Genomic DNA, 27,559 nt, shown 5'->3' on the forward strand with positions numbered 1-27,559 from the left:
TAGCTGCACTAGCAGAATATAGTAGAAAGCATTGTTGAAGATGAATATGAAGTGGTGAAATTTTAGATATCACAGATCTAAGCACAATAATGAAAAACAAACAGCATTACAAATATATTATATAATAAATACAACAATAGCATACTAAGTTTCTGGAAACAAGATTTTGCAGTTCATTACTTAAATACAGAACATTGTAAACTCCTATATTAAAGAAATTATCTCGCATTTGTAGCTGCCAACAATGGTTTCTTCTCTGATCAGAAGCCTGCAGCACATCTGCAACAATCAGCATTTTTTTTTACAACAATTAATGTGCTGGATTAATTACAAGATATAAACAGAATTATATTTTTTCATATAAAATTGAAAATGGAAGTATACATGCACGGACCATGACCCCTAAGTTTTTCACAAAGTGTATTTAAAATACCATGTTAAAAGAATTACGGTCCCCTTAATATTTATGAAAAAAATATTGAAAAATAATACATGTCATCTTAGTTGACATTTAGGGAGATAAAAGAGAAAAGAAAGAAAGAGAAGTGTAGGTATAATAGATAATATAATATGTTAATGTGATAGTAAAAAGTGAGATAAAAAGAAATTAAAAAGAATAATAAAGTATTTGTAATGTACAAGTATACATTTATAATTATGGAAAATCATTTTAAAGAAATGCATCTACTTGTTTCTTCTATAAATGTATAATTAATATATTTGAAAGAATTTATGTTTCTAATAATTAGGAATAAAAAAACGTATCTATTTATTTTCATATAAATGATAAAACTAATTAGAAAGTAATGTTTTTATGCTTAATATAGTTGTATATTTTTTCTTTACAAAAAATATAAAAGAAATTACAAGTTAAATATTAATTAGATTAAATTATTATTATTATTCTTGGCCTCCTCCAAGTGAAATACATATTGCTCTTTTTGATCAGTGAAGCAATTTCTTGATATATGTAAAACAAAGTCAGAACATAAACCATGAACTTGACAAATAAATCTAGAACATACCTTTTTGCCTTGGAGCGATCAGCAACAATTCTCACATTCACCATAAGCATGCATATACATAGTCTGTTAATCTGTTCAGAAACCTGATGTAAGCAATTCTCCAAGGAGGCCACAGTAGTAATGGCCCTAATAAGCACCAAAATCCAGTGAAGTATCCAATCCCCAAGCTGATGTATAATCCCTCATAGAAAACTGAATCATCACCTTTGACTGGTGGTTCTTGATGCTCTTCTGTTGTCTGATCTCCATCCCCAGGACAAGTTTTGTTAAGTTGTTCGCCACAAAGATCAATGTTTCCTTCAAAACTAGAGGCTTCAAAGGTTTGAAAATGTCTTCCTGATGGGATTCTTCCAGAAAGAGAGTTGTGTGACAAGTCTAATTTTTGCAAATAATCAATTTCAGAAAGAGAAGAAGGAATTCTCCCAGAGATGTGATTTCTTGACAAGTCAAGTGATTCTAGTGAACTTAAATTCCCTATCTGAGAAGGAATTTCTCCACTCAAATTGTTTCTTGATAGATTCAAAGAAACTAACCCAAGCAAATATCCGAACTCTTTTGGTATTTCACCCGTTAAATTGTTACTGGAAAGATCAATGCTTTTGAGCTTTAACTCTGGATTCTTGAACCCTCGTTCCACACCTTTCCACATCCATGTTATGCCAAGCATATAACCTCCCAATGAGTAACTACCATAAATTTCATAGTAAGTGTTATTATACCAATATATACGAGACATAGTGTCACTTGAGTTGATGGTCTGTTCAGACATTGCAGTCAAATTCTTTAAGCAAGTTGGAATTCCTCTTGACAAGTTATTCCTTGAAAGATCCAACAATTGAATACTCTTCAAATAACAGAGATGGACGGGTAGATTTCCTGAGAGGTGATTTCCTCGCATGTTCAACATTATCAATTGCTGCATACTTTCTCCAATCCATGATGGTATTGGACCCGACAACATATTTTCACTCAGGTCCAGCATAAATAAACTGCTGCAATTCTTCAAAGAAGAAGGCAACTCACCCGTTAAACCATTGTTTCGTAGAATCAAGGCTTCTATATTAACAAGGGCGCCCATGGACGTAGGAATCTTCCCTGACAATTTATTGCTGCTTAAATCAAGAAACAGTAATTGTTTTACTGATTTCCAACAATCTGGGAGTTGCCCCTTTATTTGATTGTGTGATACATCTAAAGTGGCAAACTTTGCAGCTGTGCTTTGGTCACATAAGAATGAAAACACATCGGAAAAATTATTTTCAGAGAGAATCAGATGGGAAGCTTCTAGTAAAAATGATGGAATTTTACCCTCAAACTGATTTGATTTCAGATGTATAAATGGTCTGAAAGGAAGCTTCAAGGATATATTAGGAATTGCACCAATGAGATAATTGGAAGACATATTTAACAATCCCATATTTTGCAACTTATTCCAAAACCAGTCTGGTACAGAGTCATTAATCCCGTTATCAGAAATATCAAGCCAATACAAAGAACTTTGAGTCTTGAGCCAACTAGGAAAAGTGGGGCCCAACTTGCAAGAACCGATTCCCAAGTATTCTAATTGGAATGGAGGAACCCAACTCGGGACGAATTTCAGAGACAATGAGTTCTCTGATAGCCGCAAGTATTTTAATTTGGAAAAATTAGAAAGATGGGATTCAGTGACCTCACCCTCCAAAGAATTCCTAACCAAGTTAAGATCCTCCAGCTCTGATAGCAATCCAATGCTTTTAGGTAACATGCCAGTCAACCGGTTATCAGATAAATCCAAGTTCGTAAATATGTCTCTGTTGCACCATGAAGAATTTCGGAAGAAGCTAGAAAATTCCCCGTTCAACTTGTTATTTGAGAGGTCTAAACTCCGCAATGCACACACGTTACCAAAGAAAGATGGAATCTGGCCTTGCAGTTTGTTACCGGAGAGGTCAAGAACTTCAAGAGAGTTCATTACTTTCCCAAATCCATCTGGAATGGGACCTTCCAACATGTTATGATAAAGGGAAAGCTTATGAAGATTGGTGGTGGAGTTAAAGAGCCAGTAAAATATAGTTGATGATTTCAACAGATTTGAGGAGAGATCAAGGGAAACAAGAGAAGATGAAGAACTCATACTGGAAGTAGATGACATAAGAAAACTTCTATCCGTAAGACTACAATGTTGCAAATGAAGATTTTGAAGTTTTGAGCTGAAGTTGAAACCACCTTGAAAGACTAATGATGTCATATTATTATAGGAAAGGTCAAGGATAACAAGAGAAGGAAAGTTTAGGCAGAGAGGAGATGACAAAACAATGTTATTATCATAAAGATAAAGCTCCTGAAGATTAAGGCTAAAGTTTGACAACAGTTGAAATGTTGAGGATGTGAGCTTATTTAAAGAAAGATCAAGGATGGTAAGAGCAGTGGAAAAGTTGGAAGGTGAATGAAACAGAGATTGAATATTTGTATCTGAAAGAGAACAACCAACTAGCCTCAACTCTCTTAAGTTTGGAATAATCTTGCTGATCATTTGTAGCCAATGATGAGAAGAGGAAAGGTTGCGTAGTGAAGTTAGCTTAAGTTTTGTCAAAGAAGAAAGATTAGTCAACCACTCTGCATCCTTAGATTTGACATCAAAATTGCCACCAAGTCCAAGAGTGTGCAACAAAGGAAGATTCCTAACCTGGAAAGGGAGTGCTCCCGAAAATGAATTGCCCCTCGCAAGATCAAGATACCTCAACTGTGAGAGATTTCCAAGTTGATAAGGGAGTTCCCCTTGGAAATCATTATAACTTAGATCAAGATATTGTAAATGTGTAAGGTTTCCAAGTTGACAAGGGAGTTGTCCATGGAGATATTTATTGCGACCTAGATCCAGATACAGTAATTGTGAAAGGTTTCCAAGTTGATAAGGGATTTGTCCACGAAGATATCCATTACTGCCTAGATCCAGATACCGTAAATGTGTAAGCTTTCCAATATCAGAAGGAATACTCCCACGAAATAAAGAATGAGAGAGATTGAGATATCTTAAATTGGTGAACGAGCCCATGATTTCTGGGATATGACTCCCTTGAAAATCATTATTGCTGAGATCCAAGTGTTCAATATTTTCAAGGGCAATCAATGAAGAGATATTGATTGAACCTCTCAAATATTGTGTATCCTGACCACGGAGATGAAGCGTCTCAACATGACCAGTATGATTGTTGCATAGAATGCCTTTCCATTTGCAACAGTCTCTGTTACTGTCATCGTCACTCCATGTAGAGAGAATGCCATAGCGATCTATGAGGCCATGTTTGAAGTTGAGGAGTGTTTGTCTCTCAGTCTGAATGCACTTAATTTCTGCGCTATTGGGAAGGCTGTTGAATCCAAGAATGGATACTGCAGCATGCAATAAAAGCAGCAAAAGTGCATAAAATAGTTTCAGAAAATAACAACTCATTATGAAATGAATAAGAGTAAAACAAAGATCGGTTACTGTGATCAGTTTTCTCTTAAATTGTTAAGTATCAAAGATGGAGCCTGCGGCCGGATTTATATAGTTGATAGTATGGCTAAACGACAGAGTTGTTTATTCTCGTCGAAGACAAAAAATTAAGGAAATTTTCTCTTTAAATTTTTTTTAAATTAAAATATGAAGACTCCATATACAAGGTTTATATATTTTAATTTTCTCTACTTGAGCACAAATCTCCTAATATAATTTTCGTTCATACATCTAATATTTACCAAAAAATATTGATCCAATAGTGTTGTCATCTCCATTTCTGGTAAATATTGATTATCAAATTAATTATGAACAAAATTTAAAATATGGAAAGACCAAATTTACAAGAAAAAAAAATGGTGGACCAAATTTCAAAGTTGGCAATAAACAAATTAAACTAAAATAAAACTTAAGTGCCTAATTTCTGATAATGACCTTTCGATGGCAACGTTGTAACAACCTTAATAATTTCTGACATTTCTGGGCGCGTTCCATCTTTGCATAAATTGACTTCCAAGTCAATGCAAAACAAAAGACACTGGCAAAGTTTTGCATGTGATAGAAAATTGGAAACTTTGTGTGGAACTTTTTGGCTAAAGAAACCTCTACTCACCCACAACACACTTTCTATCCCTGTCATTCTCTCCATTGATGATATTTGCTTTGTTTTATACTAATAAATAAGCAAATTGTAATCACCCCATTAACAAACTAATTTTTTTTAGTAATCCAATTAACAAACTCATTTGCAAGATTTCTTTGACTAATTTATGTGATTATGATTTCTAAACTTTTTGGGATACACATACCAATTATATATGTATATAAGTTCTAAAAGACAGAAACTATATAATTCTATTACTATAATAAAGATCTATTCTTTTTTAATTGAAAAATTATTTAGTTTATTAATTTAATTTATTCAATATTATTTAATTCGAGTAAACTACTTGCCAAAACTGATTACCCCCTTCACTGAAGTCTGAAGGTTTTTACAAATTACAAAATGCATTTTAAAGATAAAAACCTAAACAATAAAATTGATACATGAAGTAGAAAAATCAAATAAATCATGTTTGCATAGAGTTCCAATTTAATTCAAATGAAAATCCTGGGCACTACCTGAGATAGCTTAACGAAAGGGTTAAAGAATGAATGTTGGTTTGCATGAGAGATGGGTTGTTCAAGTGTGTTTGGTTGGGTGTTAATAAAATTGATTTAGATTAAAATTAATTTTGAAGTGATGTGATTTATGTTTGAATATTTTATTATAAAATTAAGTTAAAAATAAATTAAAATTCAATACAAAATTTTCCATCCAATACAGAACCTATTGAAAGTTGCTTCAACCTAGGTAGAAATAATTATGAACTCACGATTAATTATCATGACTTCTTTTCTAACATCAAACCAAACAAGTAGAAATATATTCAAAATCAATTCTCTAACAGAAAATCTAACAGGCACCTATAAAAGCTTTTGGGACCACATGAGACCCAAAGGAGGCCGAATGACCAATCAAGGATTTTTTTTTATCAAATTTATCATATGAGAATAAAATTTAAATTAATATTCTAAAAAGATAAATCGTGACAAATATTATAACTTCTGAATTAATTAAAGATTGTAACATATGTTTCTTTTACACTAAAATCATGAAATAAATTATAACTTTCATTTTTTTCATTTTTTTAAATACGACTTTAAAGTTATAACAATTTTTTTAATGACTCTGAAGTTGTAAAAGAAATATTTTGATTGAAGACATAAATTATTTTAAGATTTGAATTTTTTACATGTATTTTTTAAATCGTGAATAGTTCTTTACCTTAATTATTTAATGAATTAATATATGTTTTCTTCTTTTAGTTTTTTTTGTTATATTTTTTATTTTGTTTTATTTAATATTTTTAAAAATATTTTGTATATTATTTTATTTAATATACATTTTTATATTTTTTTTTACATAACTGGAGAATGTCTTGTTCCATACCTGCCATCTTTGAAAACAAAACTTATGGGAAAGAAATTTATCACACTGCATTGCATGGGAGATCTGGTTCAAAGTTTTGCTGTAATATGAATGTGTTATACTTTTGCTTTTTTGTGTGTTCTTTTTTTGTTTGTTATGTGTAGAAGAGTGCGATGTACTTCATTTGGCTTGAGCTTGCCCTTTTGATTTATTTACCGGCGGTTCATATGTCTAGTACTTAGAAACACGTCATTATAAAAATGCGCCACTAGACCATAATATAATAGCATATTTGGTCTTCACCAAAAAACAAGTATATTTGGTCTTGACACTTTACCAAAAAAAATATTAGCATATTTGGTGAATCATGACGCATATCTTAATCTTAAATACTTGAAAATACAAATGTTTTATGCTACATTAAAGAGTTTTATTACATTGAATATTCTTTCTAAAATTGATCTTTAAAACCTACAATTTTATAAAAAAAAAAAAAAATTGCGTGTAATGTTCCATCTTTGACAAAGTGATCTTTTAAAATTTTGAAATTTTACAAACATTTACTGATTCTCTTTTCTGTCGATCACAGTGGCTTAATTAGTATTAAAATTTCAAAATTTAGATGCTAAAGGACGAAAACTGCAATGTGAAAAGTGAAAGTTGTTACGTACGTGGAAGTATATATGGTAAAACGAAAAGAAAAATTGAAAAGAACAAACTCCGTGCAAGCATCACTAATCAATAATTAAAGTTAAAGTTGGACTAATTAAATTAAAAGAACCAATAAAAGCAAAAGTAAGAGCACTAACTAAAGTTAAAGTTAGACTAAATAAAAGAATTAATAGAAACAAAAGTAAGAGAAATAAAAGCTAGGCAGCAGACAGGTAGCGCTACACATACTTTCAAGCTTAACAAAATAATGAAAATCTAATAAAAAAAATGGAGGAAATAGCCAACATACCTGCTATATATGACCATGCATTTTTACATCTGTACCCTTGTTTTTTTTTTTTTTCACCTTTGTTACCTTACGCTTAATTTTGACATTAGGATAGATTTGATTGTTTTTTACCAAAATCAATGGGATATTATGAAGCGAACTTTTTGTAAAGAAATTTAAAATATTTTTTAGAAGTTTACCTTAATGATTTCAATCAATAAATTTTTTATCCTTTTGATGGTGAATGACAAAAATCTATATAATTAATAATCAATAGTATTTATTTTTTTAAATTAAAAGACACTTTTATATATATATATATATATATATATATATATATATATTATAAATGATAATAATAATTTAATACAAATAACGGATTAATTAATAAATTTAGATATAAAAACTCATGTGTCAGACCAAATTTAATGAGTTTAATTGATTCAAATTTAACCCAAAATAAAAATTATTTAACTCAAACTATTTAAATTAATTTAGGTCTATTGAGATATCCAAGTAACCCGCACCCGCTTACCTCCCAACTTCAATTCCTTCACTCCACAACATACCACTAAGAATTCGCTTAGTGAGTTCTTGTTTTTCATTCCCCAACTTGTCAAGTTGCATTTTCCACTATAGGCAATGTGCCACTACACATCTTTGTCGTCCATTTTTTTTAACTGGTAAATTAGTTAATTCAACAATTGAATATGAGCTTGCCGTGAAATCAGATTATTGTCCATTTTATACTCTTTCATGCAAAGAAGAACATATTTATTTATTAAAATAAATAAATTAACAGGAACATATTTATTAATTAATAGGAACATGTCTATTCCAAATTGCAACAAATGCCATCGATCATGATCAGCAGTAAGACATCAAACAAAATGATCATCAAATGTACGATGCATGTGGAAGGATCTTTCAAAAACCTCAAATCATAACAGAAAGGCTTGCCTACAGTCTCAGAACAAACAGAATCCCCACAAATCATGCTCCAAAATTCCTCCATCTTCTTTGGAGCTTCTCTTTGCTGCTCAAACTCTGTAACTTAATAAACGGTAACACAAACTGTGTATTTACTCTCTACTAAAAGCTAGCCAACTTCCAAACATCATGATAAGCAAACTTTCAAGGGAAAAATAATTATCTAAGACATATATAATAACAATAACAAATATTAAGCTGCATAAATAGTTTAATTTAATCATATATATTAAAACTGTATATATCCCAAAAAGTGAACAGTTTAATCATATGAATTACAAACAAGACACTCCTAACTGTGTAGAGCAATTTGATTAAAAAGACAAAATCGTATTGGGTACCAGAGTAACAAAATAATATCACTCACAGTTAAAATAAGATATGAGAAAAAAATAGGAATGGACGTAATATTACTATAACATGAAAGATCATCAATGGATAAGGAGAATATGGAAAGACCAAATTTACAAGAAAAAAAATGGCGGACCAAATTTCAAAGTTGGCAATAAACAAATTAAACTAAAATAAAACTTAAGTGCCTAATTTCTGATAATGACCTGCGTGCAAATCAATTTCGATGGCAATGTTGTAACAACCTTAATAATTTCTTTGACATTTCTGCGCGCGTTCCATCTTTGCATAAATTGACTTCCAAGTCAATGCAAAACAAAAGACACTATGGCAAAGTTTTCCATGTGATAGAAAATTGGGAACTTTGTGTAGAACTTTTTGGCTGAAAAAACCTCTACTCACCCACAACACACTTTCTATCCCTCTCATTCTCTCCATTGATGATATTTGCTTTGTCTTATATTAATAAATAAGTAAATTAGAATCATCCCATTAACAAACTAATTTTTTTTAGTAATCCAATTAACAAACCAATTTGCAAGATTTCTTTGACTAATTAACACGATTATGATTTCTAATTTTTTTGGGATACATACCAATTATATATGTAAGTTCTAAAAGATAGAAACTATATAATTCTATTACTATAATACAGGTGTATTCTTTTTTAATTAACAAATTATTTAGTTTATTAATTTTATTTATTCAAATTAAATTTATTCAATATTATTTAATTCCAGTCAACTACTTGCTGAAACTGATTATCCCTTTCACTGAAGTCTGAAGGTTTTTACAAATTATAAAATGTATTTTAAAGAGAAAAATTAAAACAATAAAATTGATACATGAAGTAGAAAAATTAAATAAATCATGTTTGCAGAGAGCTTCAATTTAATTCAAATGAAAATCCTGGACCCGACCTCAGATAGCGTAACAAAAGGGTTAGAAAATGAAAGTTGATTTGCGTGGGAAATGGGTTGTTGAAATATGTGTTTGGTTAGATGTTGGTAAAATTGATTCTGAATGTAATTAATTTTATAAAATTCATTTTAAAGTGATGTGATTTATATATGAATATTTATTATGAAACAAAGTTAAAAGTAAAATTCAATATAAAATTTTGGATCTAATAGAGAAATTATTCAAAGTTATTTTAACCTAAAATCAATTATTAACTTAAAATTAATTTTGAATTCTTCTCTAACGGGAAACAAAATAAGTACAATAACTGAAAATATATTCAAGATCAATTTTTCAGTACTAAATCAAACACGCTAACACTGAATCTTGAAGCTCTTGAGATTACATGAGACTCAAAAGGACCAACGATCAATTAAGGATAATTTATTTTTTCAAATTCACCATTTGCTGATAAAATTTAAATTAATATCTCAAAAGAAATAAGTTATAATAAATATTGCAACTTTTGAATTCAAAGTTGTAAGATCTATTACAATTTTTTTACCCTGGACCTGTAACAAATTTTACTACTTCATTTTTTCATTTTTTTTAAATACAATGTCAAAGTTGTAAGAGTATTTTTTCACGCTCTAAAGTCTTAAAAGAAAATTTTTTATTAAAGTCGTAAATTATTTTACTATTTCAATTGTTTTGCATGCATTTTTTAAATCATAAATAATTCTTTACTTTAAATATTTAATAAATTAATGTATGAGTTCTTTTTTTAGTTTTATTTAATATTTTTTATATTTTTTTACTGATGTTAACTAAAAATTATTATCTATTTTATAAATTAAAAAATAATACAAAAGACTTAATTTTAAATAAAAAATAAAATCTACCATACATTTCTTTAACAAAAATATTAAAATGTTTTGTTACTAATATTAAAAACAAAATTAACCTATAATTTATCAAATAATATTAATAATTTATAAAATAAGTAATAATCATTAACATTAGTAAATAATATAAAAATATTAGATAAAACAATATAAAAAAATATTAAATAAAACTAAAAAAATAAAACATACATTAATTTATTGAATAATTAAAATAAAAAATTATGTATGATTAAAAAAATTAAAATCATAAAATAATTTACGACTTCAATAAAAGACTTTGTGACTTTAAAATCATATGAATTTTTTTAAAGATTTTGAGTCGTATAAAATAAAATTATTACGACTTTAATGTCTTGTTTATAAAAATAAAAAATTGATGTTGTAAAAAAAGTTTCGACTCCGATGTAAAAAAAAAAGCCGTAACATTGATAACAATTTTTAATTCAAAAATCATAATAAATATTATGATTTATCCCTTCCTAAATATTAATATAAATTTTAGTCTATAGGATGAATTAAAGCAAAATATCCCCAAATAGTCGTTTGACCGACCCAAACACATCACAATTGTTCATAGATTCAAACAAAGACAACTGTAATGTGCTAGCTAAGAGAGACTCAGTCTTCGTATGACAAGGTTATGTTGACTTGGAATTTAATGTAATAAGACAAGGTTATGTTGACTTGGAATAAGCTATACTCCAAACGAAAACTCAGTCTTCCTATGTTGACTTGTTTTTGAGTGATGGATGGGTTGTTGAAGTCTCCAAGCTGCTGGGACCCCTATCAATGCTTAATTTTAGTGTGATAAGACCAGAAACCTAACACTAGCTTCATGCAATTTTTAATGCTCTGCTTGCTACTTTTGGCGAACCAAAGGGGTCCAACACAAGGATGCAAATATACTGGTAGTAACTAGGAACTAATAGGGTATCTTTCATTCTTCTATCCCTCATGATTTTAGTGTAAAAGATACATATGTTACAATCATATGCATTGTATCGTATTGAAAAAGGAGAAGTCAATACATTTATTAGCTTATTTTCTGATCAACCCTAGTGGGTATAGGAGCAATATAATTGAACTAATTGTCATAATCAAGCAATATTCCATGATGTTATTAATCAATTATTAATTGAAACAGGTCCAAACCAATCATATTTTTCCCGAAAGAATATTAATTGCAATTTGAGTATCCTATCATTCATCTTGGCTAAAAAGAATACTGTGTGTTGCATAAAGATGTTAATAACTCCGCGCGCAATAATGTTGATGCTTACTTTAGGGATACTTCCTGAAAAATCTTTGAAGCAACAAGATGCACGAATAAGTATTTGAATGAGTATTTATAAAAATTAGAATAATATTGATTTTTAAAATAATAATTTTGATTAAAATCTATTTTAAAGTAAAGTGATAGGATGTCATGGCATTTTTTTTTTGCATTTCTTCTAGAATTTCTTTTTAGAACCTCCATTTTACTACACCCACTAATTTTTATTTTTTTGTATTTTTTCCAATAATATCGCTCTTACAAGTGAGTGTACGTAGTGTCATTAGTTCAGAATTATGTTAAAAATGAAGTGAATTTTATAATCTAAATTCTAAAAATTATATGTCATAAAACTTTTTGTAATTAAATTTTGGAATTATGTAAATGCATACTATTTGTTACACTATTAAAATTAATAGAAATGATGATTGTGTTCACATGGGGAAAATGATATATTTAACAAGAGAATCAATATTCAATTTTTATCATATGTAAAAATTATCTTTGGTTAGTAACATTCGCATCACAAGTAAAATTGGTCTTTGACTCATTGAGTCAAAAGACACCGTGATCTCAAATGTAGGAAAAAAGAATAAAAATATTAGTGATAATATATTTAAAACACTCTCTTTAACATCTTTCTCTACCATTGTTTGGAATTTTTCACAAATTTTAATTTCACTTTCATCTAAACTAGAAGAGAGACTTTCATCTTAATATACAAATAGACTTTTAGAAACCTGCAATGTGAAAAGTGAAAGTTGTTAGGTGGAAGTATATAAACATAATAAGGAAAGATTTTAAACATTTTTTTCTATCAAAATTAATGAAATATTATAAGATCTACTTTTTTAAATAAATTCAAAATATCTTTAGAAGCTCATATCTTAAGTAGTTTCAATGAATAAAACCTGTCATTTTGATTGTAAAGGATAAAGATGTATTGATATTTATTTAATCAAAAAACAATAATATTTAATTTTAAAAAAATTTAAATATATATTACAAATAATAATAATAATAATTTAAGATAAATAATAGATCAATGAGTCTCATGTTAAAAACTAAATTCAATGATTGGTTCAATTTAGATCTAATTCAAATATAAAAATTATCAAACTTAAATTATTTTAATTGATGTTGACCAATTCAGATTTAGTAAGCAACCTCTGGCGCTTAGACTCCTTCAATTCTTCACTCCACACCGTACACCGAAGAATTCGCTCATTGAGTTATTGTTTTTCATTCCTCAACTTGTGAAGTTGCATTTTCCACTATAGGCAATATGCCACTGCACATCTAATATGATTTGTATGGTAGAAAATTAAGTCGGTCAATAACGTGAGAGGATATGAACTTGGTCCAAAGGCTTCGAGCTTTAGGTCTGTATTTAACCACAAATAATATAATAAAATTTATCGTTTAATAATTTAAATTAAGAAAGAGTTTAATATTTATGTATTGATAATTTAAAATTATTTTATATTATTATTTAATTACATGTTATCTTTGAATTATATTTAGATAATTATTTTAAATATATAATAAAAAAAATTATATTATTATTCAATTGCATGTTACTATTTAAATTATTTTAATAGGATTATTTTAAATATATAATAAATTATAATTAAATTACTGTATAAAATTTTTTATAACCATTTTTATCTTAAAATAATATCTCTCATCAACAACCATTATATTTGGATATGCTGATACGCATTTCTTTGTCGTCCATTTTTTTTACTGGTAAATTAGTTTATACAACAATTGAACATGAGCTTGGCGTGAAATCACATTATTGTCCATTTTATACTCTTTATGAAAATAGAAACATATTTATTTATTAAAATAAATAAATTAACAGGAACATATTTATTGTCTTTTGCTTTTAAAATAAATAATTTAACAGGAACATATTCATAAAATAAATACCGGAGGAGTAAAAAATAACTAGCTTAATTATGCATACAAAATGATCTTAATTGATAAATTTATAGCGCTACATATACTATATATATATATATATATATATATATATAAAGGAAAACAATGAGAGTGCAACACAATTCTTTGTCCCATTTGGATCCAGCCTTGCTTGCTAATCAATTATGTCATAGTAAATATTTTAAAAATATTAGTAAATGTAAAAAATGATTGGAAAACAATCATGAATATTTAATTAAAAAAAGTGAAAAATATAAAGGCTAAAACGATAATTAATTTACCTTGATTTTGTCCTTAAAGAACTTCAAACAACCTATTTTCACAATTCAAAACATATTGTTTATTATTCAAAGTGTCATCTAAACGTTTTAAGGACGAAAAATAAAATAAACAAACTTCTTTAAGGATTAAAATAAAAAAAAATTACAAAGACAAAAATAAAAAAGCACTAAATTATAGGATAAAAAAGTATTTAAGCCTTATTTATTTTAATTCTTTAAATATTTAGTTTTATAATAACGGTGATGATAAAAAAGGATAAATGACTATTTTAGTACTTTATCTTATTTATTTTTTTCAAAATGATCTTTTATCTTTTAAAAGTTTACTTTTGTTCTTTATCTCATTTAAATCATTCAAAATGATTATTTATACTTTAAAATTTTCATTTTAGTAACTTATCTTATTTAAAAATTCAAAATGATTCTTCAGCCACTTAAATATATTCATTTTTTTCCATCAAATAATACTCAGTTAGAAGATCATTATGATTGTTTAACTAGTTAAAGGATTATTTTAAACCTTTAAAATAAGATAAAGTATCAAAATGAATTTTTTAAAAAAATAGAAGACCACTATCTTTTCAAAAAATAGAAGACCACGAAATATATGATAACAAAAATAATTGTCTCTCGTTTTCATCTTTACTCCCATTATCTCGTTTACATCTAATGATTCTATAATTTTCTTTTCGTTTGAATCATCCTACCTTAATTTCTTGCATAGTCAACGAAAACTAAGGGCGTAGAAATTAGCCGTACACAAACTACTTAAATCCTGCTTGCTATGCTTCCACTTTACAATACATCGCAAGTCACATTTGTTGGCGATTGTTGTTTCATAAAATTACATATCTGGAAAATTGTGATGGGCACTTACTCTCTGAAAATCTTGTTTGCAATGTTAGTGTGCTTTTTGCATACCCAAGCATCCATTCTTGGATTCAACTCCTCATCACATGTGAAATGCATTGAGAGGGAGAGACAAGCACTGCTCAACTTCAAACAAGGCCTTCGAGATGACTTTTGCATGCTGTCTACATGGAGCAATGGTGATAACAATAGAGATTGTTGCAAATGGAAAGAAAGGCATCGACTGCAGCAATGAAACAGGCCATATACATTGCAGGCATTATTCCTTAACAATAACAGCTTGAGTGGGGAAATTTCTAGCTTCATTCAAAATTCTTCATGGTGCAACAGACTTGTATTTCAGACTCTGGATTTATCAGATAACCGGATTGCTGGCATGCTACCTATTCTTTCAAATTTTACATCTTTGAGGAGATTAGATATTTCCAATAATCAGTTAACTGGAGAAATACCTAAAAGCATTGGGTTGCTACATGAGTTGGAGTATCTTTCCCTAGAGGAGAATTACTTGGAGGGTGATATCACTGAATCACATCTCACAATTTTTTCCAAATTGAAGGTCTTAGGCATAACAGACCACTCATTGTCTGTAAAGTTTGGTGCTACATGGGTTCCACCTTTCCAATTACATACTTTGGGAGTAGCTTCTTGCAAGTTGGGTCCTAGTTTCCCAAGTTGGCTCCAAACTCAAAGTCACTTGAGCATGCTAGATATCTCTGATGCTGGGACTGATGACTTTGTACCAGACTGGTTTTGGAATAAGTCACCGCATATATATGGTATGAATATGTCTTACAATAGTCTCAAAGGCACAATTCCAAATTTACCAATCAAGCTTCATACCAAACGTTATGGAACATCAATAATTCTAAATTCAAATCAATTTGCAGGTCGAATTCCTAACTTTTTGTCACAAGCTTGGACATTGGATCTTTCAGAAAACAAGATTTCTGACATAAATTCATTCTTGTGTGGAAAAAATGCAACTACATACCTGTACACTTTGGATTTATCAAATAATCAAATAATGGGACAGCTTACCGACTGTTGGGATGATCTAAATTCATTAGAATATCTTGATCTAAGCAATAATAAATTGTCAGGGAAGATTCCACAGTCCATGGGTACTCTTGTTTATTTGCAAGCATTGGTTTTACGAAACAATAGTTTAATTGGAGAACTACCATTCATGTTGAAGAATTGCACTCATTTAGATATATTAGATGAGAGTCAAAATCTGTTGTCTGGCCCAATACCCTCATGGATAGGAGAAAGTCTACAACAACTGAAATCTTGAGCTTGAGAGCAAATCACTTTTTTGGAAGTGTTCTTGTACATATCTGTTATTTGAGGAAAATTCATCTCTTGGATCTTTCAAGTATATTCTAAAGAGCATTGATCTCTCAAGTAATGATTTATCAGCTGAAATACCAAAAGAGGTTGGGTATTTATTTGGATTAGTTTCTTTGAATTTAGCAAGAAACCACTTAACTGGAGAAATTCCTTCTGAGATTGGGAATCTAACTTCACTAGACTTTCTTGACTTATCAAGAAATCATTTATCTGGAAAAATTCCTTCTACTCTTTCCAAAATTTATCAAACAATGATCTCAGTGGAAGAATCCCATGGGAAGGACATTTGCAAACTATTGATAATGCATCTAGTTTTGAAGGAAATCCTGGTCTTTGTGGTCAACAAATTAACAAAATTTGTCCCGGAGATGAGACAATAGCAAAGCCTCAAGGACCAGCAGTTGATGACAATTCAGTTTTCCATGGAGCATTATATATGAGGTTGGGGATTGGATTCTTCACAGGCTTTTGGGGCTTATTAGGGCCAATACTACTTTGGCAACCATAGAGAATTGCTTACCTGAGAGATTCTTGACAGACTATATACTTCTAACGCTTGAACTGAATGTAGCCAAGTGCGATAGGTGGCTCAAAGGCTAGCAGGTACGTTATTCCAATAACTTTTTCTTTTAAATTCATAGTATTTATTTCTATTTCAGAATTAAATACCTCAATAACTCCTTTTGTGATGGAAAGGGAGAGTGCCTTTAGTTTTCATAACAAAAATGTTCTTTGTGAAGCGAATCTAATTGATTGATTTTATTTATATATTTCTTTATATATCCTAGTTATTTGTTAATTCTAACTCCAAGTAATGCAATTTTACTTTATTATATCTCTTGCTTATGCATCTCTCCCACACGCACATAATGGCTTTCATCAATTTAAAAATTGATTATATCTAATTCTCCTGTTCCTTTACTTCTGCTGTTACTATCCGTAGTTACATCTCCAAGAAGTGATTATTTTTCTTGGAAAGAAATTATAGGTTGTGTTCCGTTTAGAGAAATTATTTTGTTTTCAAATGATTTCTCTAATGAATTAGCTTCTTAATAATTCTTAGAGTTATGTACATTTTTGTACTCTAATGGCTAGCTAGATTTTGAGTTTCATTTAGTTTAATTTATTACTATAATTCAGTCTCTAATTTTTGTCCATCAGTTATCTGAATTGTGGCACAAAATTTGCAGTTTATGGCAGTTTTTCTTCAAAGTTCTGATGAGGGATGAAAGCATATCATGGATTGCATGAAGCGTAACATATAAAGTATTGAAGTTTACAATGTAACATGTCAAAACAATGATTCTGAAATAATGACTTGGTAAATCACTGTGTCAAGAAACTTATTGATTTCATAGTTTTTTTTTGTATAATGTATAATGACTTGAAAAATCACTGTTTCAAGAAACTTGTTAATTTGATAGTCTTTCATTGTATAATGTATTTGTAATTTTATTGCATAATGTATAATGACTTGGAAAATCACTGTTTCAAGACAGTTGATATATAATCTGTGAAGGTTTTGCATTCTACTCCATCTCGAATCATGATGCTTGCTAGTCTGCCATATTCAAACTGACTACTGAAAATTGTGCGTATCGGCAATAATGTTGGTTGATTCAATTAGAGTGTGCATATCCCATTGCGGCTTGTGCAAACATATAATTTTATATTTGATTCCTTATAAAATTTTCATCATATCTTATCTGTCGCTAATATTTAAAAAGAATAATGACATGCCCATTCAATATTTAATAACATCATTAGTGATGATTGAACAACAAAATACATTTCAAAATTAAATTGAAGTTTTCTGCTGTTAAAAACTGCAAAACTTTCTCTGCTTCTCCCCGTTATATCTACCTTCCCCCACCCACGTACACTTTCTTCATTGCTGGCTTGTGTTCAGCTCAAGCCTCTAGAGTTATCATATCTCCAATTCCATTTCCTCTCTCTCAATTTCCAAGGCTTTTGGAGCCACTCAAGACGGAGTTTCCTATTTTGAGATACGCCAATTTTTTTTAAGGTCGATTTTTTTTTTCATTTTTTTCTACCAGCCGTTGAGTTTCAACTTATTTACTATTTTCATATGCACTGCCAAAATCCCAAAACACAGCTTGACATTTGCATCTTGTTGGTCTACACACCCTTTTTTTCTAAAACAATTTAAATTATCTCATCTAAGAGCGTAATTATGTTAAACTGCTGCTTCAATGGCAAGGCAATTGCAAAGAGAATCTGACAGGACATGTACGTATATCATTTGGTGGAACACATGACATGGAAGGTCTGCAAGAGTTTTTACTTTACATGAGAGTTTTTAGAAGCCGAGATTATGATTGACTTGGAGCTTCAACTGTAGGGCAGGATATCAGGAATTGCTGTCAAGAATTGCTATAATTTACTATAATTCTCATTTAAATTAAAAGTAAAAACAATTTTATCAGTGCTGTCGCTTAAAAATTCAAAATCAGACGAAATACCTTTTCCCTAGTCTTATCTCAACAAGATCTGGAAAGGCCAAAATAATCAAACGATTTGAGCAAAAAAGAGGAATATGCTTCTTGACTATGGGTTCTCAAACCACTCCTAAACGAAATTAGGTTTAGGTGAACCAGGAAGAATGTAAAAGATAGGATTTTGTATAAAAGACTAAGGTTGGAAATGTAAATGAAAGGTATATAAAATGAAAACAAGAAATCAAAGTAGTAAAGGAAAGTAGTAAAAAAGAAGACAATAAAGGATGAAAATGTTAAAAATAAAATACAAAATAAAATAGGTTTGTGTTTGATTGATGGTCTTCCTATAACATGAAGCACAAGAAATCAAATCCAAAGTTAGGCAATTTATAAAGTTGTGGTAGACCCTTCTATTAGATCATAACTTACAATTACTACTTACTTTTTCTAGTTGTGATTTGAAACCTCCAACAACTCCCCATAGTACATTTTGAATTCCAAAATGTTGCACAACTTGCTTCCTATTTTAGGAATCAATATCTTTTCTTATGATGATTCTATGCACTACACATTGACTTCATCTCTTGTCACAATCTTAACCAAATTATCAACAATTTATCCGTCAAGATATTTTTTTCCGTTGACCATAACCAACCTTGCAATTGCAACCATGCTTATTTCGATGATATCAAAATTTCAAAAGAAATTAGTCTCCGATGGTGCCCAAATAAAAATATCATTTCTCACTCCATTAAAAGTGTCTATTAAAAACAGCAATTAGGAACCATATTACTCATAGCATTCAATTAATAATGTCAAAATTATTGCTTGTTTACAATTTATTTAGACAGATATTATAGGTTCTACTGCTCCAATGCCGTTAGTGATCTGTATGATGTTTCAAAAGGAATTAGTCCGTTGCTATTAACTAGAAAATTCCGTTGGTGACAGGAAAAAAATACCATTTCCCACTCCATTAAAAAGTGTCTTAATAAAAACAGCAATTACCTATCATATTATTCGTATATTAAATTCATAATGCCAAAAGTATTGCTTTATTATAATTTATTTGGACAGAAATTATAGGTTCTACTGCTCCAATGTAAAGAAATAATAGAAAGATTTCTGCAAACCCAGAAGTCAGAAGCGATACATCACCTCTCAAATATACAGAGAACCTCCGAATTAAATGTACTTGCAGAACAATAAACTATCAATCTGTATTCTGGATATCAGTCGACTTCAGCATTTTTAGAGTTTGAAGTATGCATTTTAATTAGATTTCCCTCATTTTAATTTGACATCTGATAATGTTTAATGATATACTAAAAAATAAAAACTTCAGAATCTTTAGTCATAAATTGTCATACATTCCTGAGAAAACTCCACTTTTGATAGGCATGCATGAGGGAGAAATAAGGAATAGTTCATTCAATCAAAGTAGTATCAGAACAATTCTGTACACGCATACTTGATATTAATCAAATAAAAAACCCTAGAGACTACCTAAATTAAAAAACCATCAGAAGAATTCTTGAGTTTGTTAAAACTTTAAGAATAATTTTCATTTGAAAATAATACTTTTATTTTCTCATTTTTTATGCTTCACAGTGGCTGAAACCCCGTCGTACATAACCGCAGCAACCTTACTCACCCCTTCATCCCGAACCTGCATCATAAACCTCGTCTTCACCACATCCAACGGCCAATAGAGGATGAGACACTCCCCTCCATTTTGGAGAATGAGGCTTTGCGGTGGGGAAATGGGGGTGTTCACAAAACAAGAGGAGATGAATGGCGGCAACGTCGTCGTTTTTGGCTTTGTCCAACTATTTTCTTTTTGGGTTACAACTTTTACGTGGTGATTCCTGTGAAACCGTGAAAGAAAAATGTTGCTTACAATTTAGAAAAGGTAATTAGAACTGGACTTAAATATATTTTTATTGTTAATGAAATTTTAAAATTTTGTTTACTAATTCTGTTTAATTCGTTAAAAATTATGATATTAAAGATAACAAATAGTTTTGTATTACGTTTTGATTAAGAAACAATACTTATCAAATAGATTAGGACATGATAAAATATTTAATTTTTGTTACTAAAAAAATTATATTACTTTTATTTGACCTCTGCAAAAAAAACATAAAAGATCAAAGAATATTTTATCTTTAAAACTATTACAATAATAGTTAAAAACCGTCAATATATATGTTTAAATCAACTATTTTATATATTTATAAATTATTTATTTTAAAAATATGAAACACTAACGATATTTTAGCCGTTTATTTAAATTAAAAAACTAGTTGAGTTAGTTGTCCAAGGTTGTTTTTATTTTTTGGTGTGGGAAGAAAAGAAAAGGCAAAAACTACAAACGAGAAAAGACAACTCCTGACGCATCGATCAGTAAGAAGATGCAGACTAAAAACTAAAGAGTCTTCAGAAGCTCCCTAGGAAATATGAAGATGAAATATAGTAGAAAGCATTGTTGAAGATGAAATATGAAGTGATCAAATTTTAGATATATCACAGATCTAAGCACAATAATGAAAAATAAACAGCATTACAAATATATTATACAATGAAATACAATAGCATACTAAGTTTCTGGAAACAAGACTTTCCAGTTCATTACTTAAATAGAAAACATTGTAAACTCCTATACTAAAGAAATATCTCGCACTTGTAGCAGCCAACAATGCTTTCTTCTCTGTTCAGAAGCGTGCAGCACATCTGCAACAATTAACATTTTTTGAACAAAAATTAATACCGATTACAAGATATAGACAAAAGTATATTTGTTTATATAAAATTGAAAATGGAAGTATACATGCAGGGGCCATGGCCCCTAAGTTTTCACAAAGTGTATTTGAAATACCATGTAAAAAGAATTACGGTCCCTTAAAATTTATGAAAAAATATTGAAAAATAATACATGCCATGTTACTTAACACTTAGGGTGAGAAAGAAAAAAAAAAGAAAAAACTATAAGGATAATAGATAATATAATGTGACAGTGTCATAGTAAAAACGTGAGATGAAAAAAAATTAAAGATAATAATAAAGTATTTGTAACGCTGAAGTGTTCATATATAATTATCCAAAATCAATTTATATATATAATTTTTTTTTCTTTTCTTATATATTATCTCTATTCATATATTTAAAAAAATAACTAACTAATTCAGTAAAATCAATAAAAAAATAGTTAAGTTAACTATTTTAATTAAAAATGTCATATATTAAAATTTTATTCTAGAAATACTCATAGATTTATAATTTAAGTAGTAGTTATATTTAATAACATTACTCAATATTTTTTTCGCCTGTGAAATTGACTTAATTGTTAATAAACCAATAAATATATTCCCTTTTGTATGAAATCATTGATCGTCTAATATGTAAACTTCACAATAAAGAGTATAAAAGAAATGCATCTATTTTTTCTTGTATAAATGTATAACTAATATATTTGAAAGAGTTTATGTTTGTAATAATCAGAAAGAAAAAAATGTATCTATTTATTTCTCATATAAATTATCAAATTAACTAGATAGTAATGTTTTTATGCTTAATATAGTTGTATTTTTTTATTTATAAAAAATTATAAGTACAATATTAATTATTAATTTATTCTTTTTTAGAGTAAAAGAGATTTAAATTCACAATCTCTCTCCTTTCCTTTTCTGTTTGACTACAAAGTTAAACTTATAACTTGAAAAATATTATATATATATATATATATATATATATATATAATATATAGTTATTAAATATTTTTATATTATTTATGATGTAAAAATTTAAATTATTATTATTTTTCTTGGCAGCCTCTAAGTGAATTCCTAGCTCGCCCCTGTATATGATAATATTGTAACAAAAAGTACTAATACTCTGTCCGGATCTAAATATAAACAATACAAAAATAATTTTAAAATTAAATATAAATAAATACTAACTAATTTTTATCTCATTTAATCATAACATTCCTATTATATATCATTTGATTTAATACAATCTTATTTCTAGTTAATCATTTATTCATATTTTACAAACACTATTATTAAGGATAATTTAAAAAAATTGAATTAAATGATATTAATTAAATTTCTTATATGTGTCAAATAATTAAATTTTCTTACATTTAAGTCCAAATAATTATGTCTTATTTGGCATAGTTAATAGGGGAGTTGCCTTTGCAGTTGAGGGATTGGGCTGGAGTTGGCGGTGTTAAGAAATCGACACAAACTGTATCTGTTTCGAAAAATTATAATAATCATTGTCTTTGAATAGAAGCATGGAACATAGAACAAGGTAGTCATATATGCTGAAACAGTACATAGGAACTAAAATATGTGTAGATGGCTGCATCATAAAAAATTTGAAAATTGAAGAATTTGTTATTTGAGAAAAACCTTTCAATAACTTAATTCACTTATTAAAAATCAAAATACGGAATTTCGTAATTAGGAAGACACAAAAATGATACATAATAAATTAAGAGTGCATATGCTGCAGCTAGGTAAGAAACAATTTCTTTTAAACAAAACAGAAAAAAAAAATCTTAATTCGAAAACTTTCTGCTAACTCTTTCATCATAAAGACATCATAAGACAGTATAAAGCACGCACCTGGATAAAATGTTACCCTAGCTATTTAATACAAAAAAATATTCCATCAATGAATTATCAAACAAAATTAAACATTTCAACAATAAAACTTTTTTTAACTCTTTCAAAGTAGCACTCTAGTTAAAACAATAATTATTAGGGTTAGCCCTAACGAATTTGTTAAGTTGGGATGAAGAAATAAATTATTAACTTCTAACAATTACTTTACTATTAATATGAGCTTTCTGTTCGAAATACATATTACTCTTTTTTTATCAACGAAGAAATTCTTCTTATATATATATATATATATATATATATATATATATATATATATATATAAACAAAGTCAGAACATAAACCATGAACCTGAAAAGTAAAATCTAGAACATACCTTTTTGCCTTGGAGCTAACACTTCCAACATTCACCATAAGCATACATATACTGTTAATCTGTTCAGAATCCTGATGTAAACAATTCTCCAAGGACGCCACAGTAGTAATGACCCTAATAAGCCCCAAAATCCAGTGAAGTATCCAATCCCCAAGCTCATGTATAATCCCTCATAGAAAACTGAATCATCACCATTGACTGGTGGTTCTTGATGCTCTTCTGTTGTCTGATCTCCATCCCCAGGACAAGTTTTGTTAAGTTGTTTGCCACAAAGATCAATGTTTCCTTCAAAACTAGAGGCTTCAAAGGTTTGAAAATGTCTTCCTGATGGGATTCTTCCAAAAAGAGAGTTGTGTGACAAGTCTAATTTTCCCAAAAAATCAATTTCAGAAAGAGAAGGAGGAATTTTCCCAGAGATGTGATTTCTTGACAAGTCAAGTGATTCTAGTGAACTTAAATTCCCAATCTGAGAAGGAATTTCTCCACTCAAATTGTTTCTTGATAGATTCAAAGAACCTAACCCAAGCAAATATCCGACCTCTTTTGGTATTTCACCCATTAAATAGTTACTAGAAAGATCAATGCTTTTGAGCTTTAACTCTGGATTATTGAACCGCCGCTCCACACCTTTCCACATCCATGTTATGTCAACTGTAACATAAAGACCATAAATTTCATATAAAGTCTTATTAATCGAATATATACGAGATATAATGTCACTTGTGTTGATGGTCTGTTCAGACATTGCAGTCAAATTCATTAAGCAAGTTGGAATTCCTCTTGACAAGTTATTCCTTGAAAGATCCAACAATTGAATACGCTTCAAACAGCAGAGATGAATGGGTAGATTTCCAGACAGTTGATTTCCTCGCATGTTCAAGATTATCAATTGATGCATACTTTCTCCAATCCATGAAGGTATTTGACCCGACAACATATTTTCACTCAGGTCCAGCATAAATAAACTGCTACAATTCTTCAAAGAAGAAGGTAACTCACCCATTAAACCATTGTTTCGTAAAAGCAAGGCTTCCATATTAACAAGGGCGCCCATGGACATAGGAATCTTCCCTGACAATTTATTGCTGCTTAAATCAAGAAACACTAATTGCTTTACTGATTTCCAACAATCTGGCAGTTGCCCCTTTATTTGATTGTGTGATACATCTAAAGTGCCCAAATTTGAAGCTGTGCTTTGGTCACATAAGAATGAAAACAAATCTGAAAAATTATTTTCAGAGAGCATCAGCTTGGAAGCTTGTAGTAAAAATGACGGAATTTTACCCTCAAACTGATTTGAATTCAGAAGTATAGACGGTCTCAGAGGAATCTTCAACGATATATTAGGAATTGAACCAATGAGATAATTGTGAGACATATTTATGAATATCATATATTGCAAGTTATTCCAAAACAAGTCTGGTACAGAGTCATTAATCCCATTATCAGAAATATCAAGCTCATACAAAGATCTTTGAGTCTTGAGCCAACTAGGAAAAGTGGGGCCCAACTTGCAAGAACTGATTCCCAATGATTCTAATTGGAATGGAGGAACCCAACTCGGGACAAATTTCAGAGACAACGAGTTTCCTGATAAGTACAAGTATTTTAATTTGGAAAAATTAGAAAGATGGGATTCAGTGAGGTCACCCTCCAAAGAATTCCCATCCAAGTAAAGATCCTCCAACTCTGATAGCAAACCAATGCTTTTAGGTAACATGCCAGTCAACTTGTTATTTGAGAGGTCTAAAACCTGCAATGCGCACATGTTACCAAAGAAAGATGGAATCTCGCCTTGCAGTTTGTTACCGTTTAGGTCAAGAAGTTGAAGAGAGTTCATTACTTTCCCAAATCCATCTGGAATTGGACCTTCTAACATGTTAAAATCAAGGACAAGGTTATGAAGATTGGTGGTGGAGTTAAAGAGCCAGTAAAATATAGTTGATGATTTCAACAGATTTGAGGAGAGATCAAGGGATACAAGAGAAGATGAAGAACTCATAATGAAAGAAGATGACATAAGAAAACTTTCATCCGTAAGACTACAATTTTGCAAATCAAGATTTTGAAGTTTTGAGCTGAAGTTGAAACCACCTTGAAAGACTGATGATGACATATTATTATAGGAAAGGTCAAGGATAACAAGAGCCGGAAAGTTTGGGCAGAGAGGAGATGACAAAACAATGTTATTATGACCAAGATAAAGCTCCTGAAGATTAAGGCTAAAGTTTGACAACAGTTGAAATGTTGAGGATGTGAGCTTATTTGAAGAAAGATCAAGGATGGTAAGAGCAGTGGAAAAGTTGGAAGGTGAATAAAACAGAGATTGAATATTTGTATCTGAAAGAGAACAACCAACTAGCCTCAACTCTCTTAAGTTTGGAATAAGCTTGCTGATCATTTGTAGCCAGTGATGAGAAGAGGAAAGGTTGTGTAGTGAACTTAGCCTAAGTTTTGTCAAGGAAGAAAGATTAGTCAACCACTCTGCATCCTTAGATTTCACATCAAAATTGCCACCAAGTCCAAGAGTGTGCAACAAAGGAAGATTCCCAACTTGGAAAGGAAATGCTCCCGAAAATGAATTCCCCCCCGCAAGATCAAGATACCTCAACTGTGAGAGATTTCCAAGTTGATAAGGGAGTTCCCCATCGAGATCATTATAACTTAGATCAAGATATTGTAAATGTGTAAGGTTTCCAAGTTGATAAGGGATTTGTCCATGGAGATAAAGATTCTTACCTAGATCAAGAGACAGTAAATGTGTAAGCTTTCCAATATCAGAAGGAATAATCCCAATAAAATAACAATCAGAGAGATTGAGATATCTTAAGTTGGTGAACGAGCCCATGAGTTCTGGGATATGACTCACTTCAAAATCATGATAGCTGAGATCCAAGTGTTCAATATTTTCAAGGGCAATCAATGAAGAGATATTGATTGCACCACTCAAATATTGTCTACCATGACCACGGAGATGAAGCATCTCAACATGACCAGTTTGATTGTTGCATTGAATGCCTTTCCATTTGCAACAGTCTCTGTTACTGTGATCGTCCCTCCATGTAGACAGCATGCCATAGCCATCTATGAGGCCATGTTTGAAGTTGAGGAGTGCTTGTCTCTCAGTCTCAATGCACTTAATTTCTGTGCTATTGGGAAGGCTGTTGAATCCAAGAATGGATCCTTCAGCATGCAATAAAAGCAGCAAAAGTGCATAAAATAGTTTCAGAGAATAACAACTCATTATGAAATGACTAAGAGTAAAACAAAGATGGGTTACTGTGATCAGTTTTCTCTTAAATGGTGAAGTATGAAAGATGGAGCCTGCAGCAGGATTTATATAGCTGATAGTATGGCTAAATGATAGAGTTGTGTTAATTCTCGTTCACTTATCGAAGACAACAAAATAAGGATATTTTCTCTTAAAAAAAACTTTATTTTAAAAATTAAAATACGAAGACTCCGTATACGAGACTTATATATTTTTAATTCCTTTATTACACTCAGGTGATAAGCAATTTAAACTTACCATTCTTCATGGAAAAAATATAGAATTTATAATAAAAAATCAATAATCATATAATTGTGTAATCAAATTATTTAAGCCCACCAAAAAATATGATGTGTTATTTTGCCCAAGTACAAGAAATACAAGATTAATTTGTGTTTATATGAATGTTTTGTGTGTAGACTAGCAATTTCAAGTCTTTGCACTTGTCCCCAAGAAATAAAAAAGTGTTTGCACTTGTTTTAAATTCACAAATGCATACGTTAGTTTTGAAAATAATTGTTGCCCATTATATTTTTGCTGATA

At 29.8% G+C, this 27,559-nt stretch overlaps 3 protein-coding genes across 3 annotated transcripts in view; all 3 read right to left on the reverse strand.

The window, feature by feature from the left end:
* On the reverse strand, positions 1-27,044 carry LOC114390773 (receptor-like protein EIX2). The gene is made up of 3 exons (XM_028351651.1): positions 25,497-27,044; positions 1,026-2,887; positions 1-279 (listed from the first exon to the last, which is right to left on the reverse strand). The coding sequence occupies exons 1-2, from the start codon at positions 26,987-26,989 to the stop codon at positions 1,063-1,065; spliced, it is 3,318 nt and encodes a 1,105-aa protein (XP_028207452.1). The 5' UTR covers positions 26,990-27,044; the 3' UTR covers positions 1-279; positions 1,026-1,062.
* LOC114390776 (receptor-like protein EIX2) overlaps positions 197-27,559 on the reverse strand; it is a 63,140-nt gene continuing 35,777 nt past the window's right edge. Inside the window, exon 2 of the mRNA XM_028351658.1 lies at positions 197-268. The gene's annotated coding sequence lies outside the window, so the exon portion shown is untranslated. The remainder of the gene's footprint in view (positions 269-27,559) is intronic.
* Positions 21,286-25,490, reverse strand: LOC114390777 (receptor-like protein EIX2). Its single transcript, XM_028351659.1, has 2 exons — positions 23,746-25,490; positions 21,286-21,474 (listed from the first exon to the last, which is right to left on the reverse strand). Exon 1 carries the CDS (start codon positions 25,463-25,465, stop codon positions 23,777-23,779), a length of 1,689 nt encoding a protein of 562 aa, XP_028207460.1. The 5' UTR covers positions 25,466-25,490; the 3' UTR covers positions 21,286-21,474; positions 23,746-23,776.

The sequence above is a fragment of the Glycine soja genome, chromosome 16 (assembly GCF_004193775.1).
Source record: "Glycine soja cultivar W05 chromosome 16, ASM419377v2, whole genome shotgun sequence".
In the NCBI taxonomy this organism is placed as follows: Eukaryota; Viridiplantae; Streptophyta; class Magnoliopsida; order Fabales; family Fabaceae; genus Glycine; species Glycine soja.

What these genes read in the sequence shown, in the direction of transcription:
- LOC114390777 (XM_028351659.1), bottom strand. Translation starts at nt 25,465, where the DNA reads ATGTTACCTAAAAGCATTGGTTTGCTATCAGAGTTGGAGGATCTTTAC.
- LOC114390773 (XM_028351651.1), bottom strand. Translation starts at nt 26,989, where the DNA reads ATGAGTTGTTATTCTCTGAAACTATTTTATGCACTTTTGCTGCTTTTA. An exon ending in AACATGTGCGCATTGCAGGT is followed by an intron (nt 2,888 to 25,496) that starts TTTAGACCTCTC and finishes TGCATTGCGGAG; the next exon opens with TTTAGACCTCTCAAATAACA.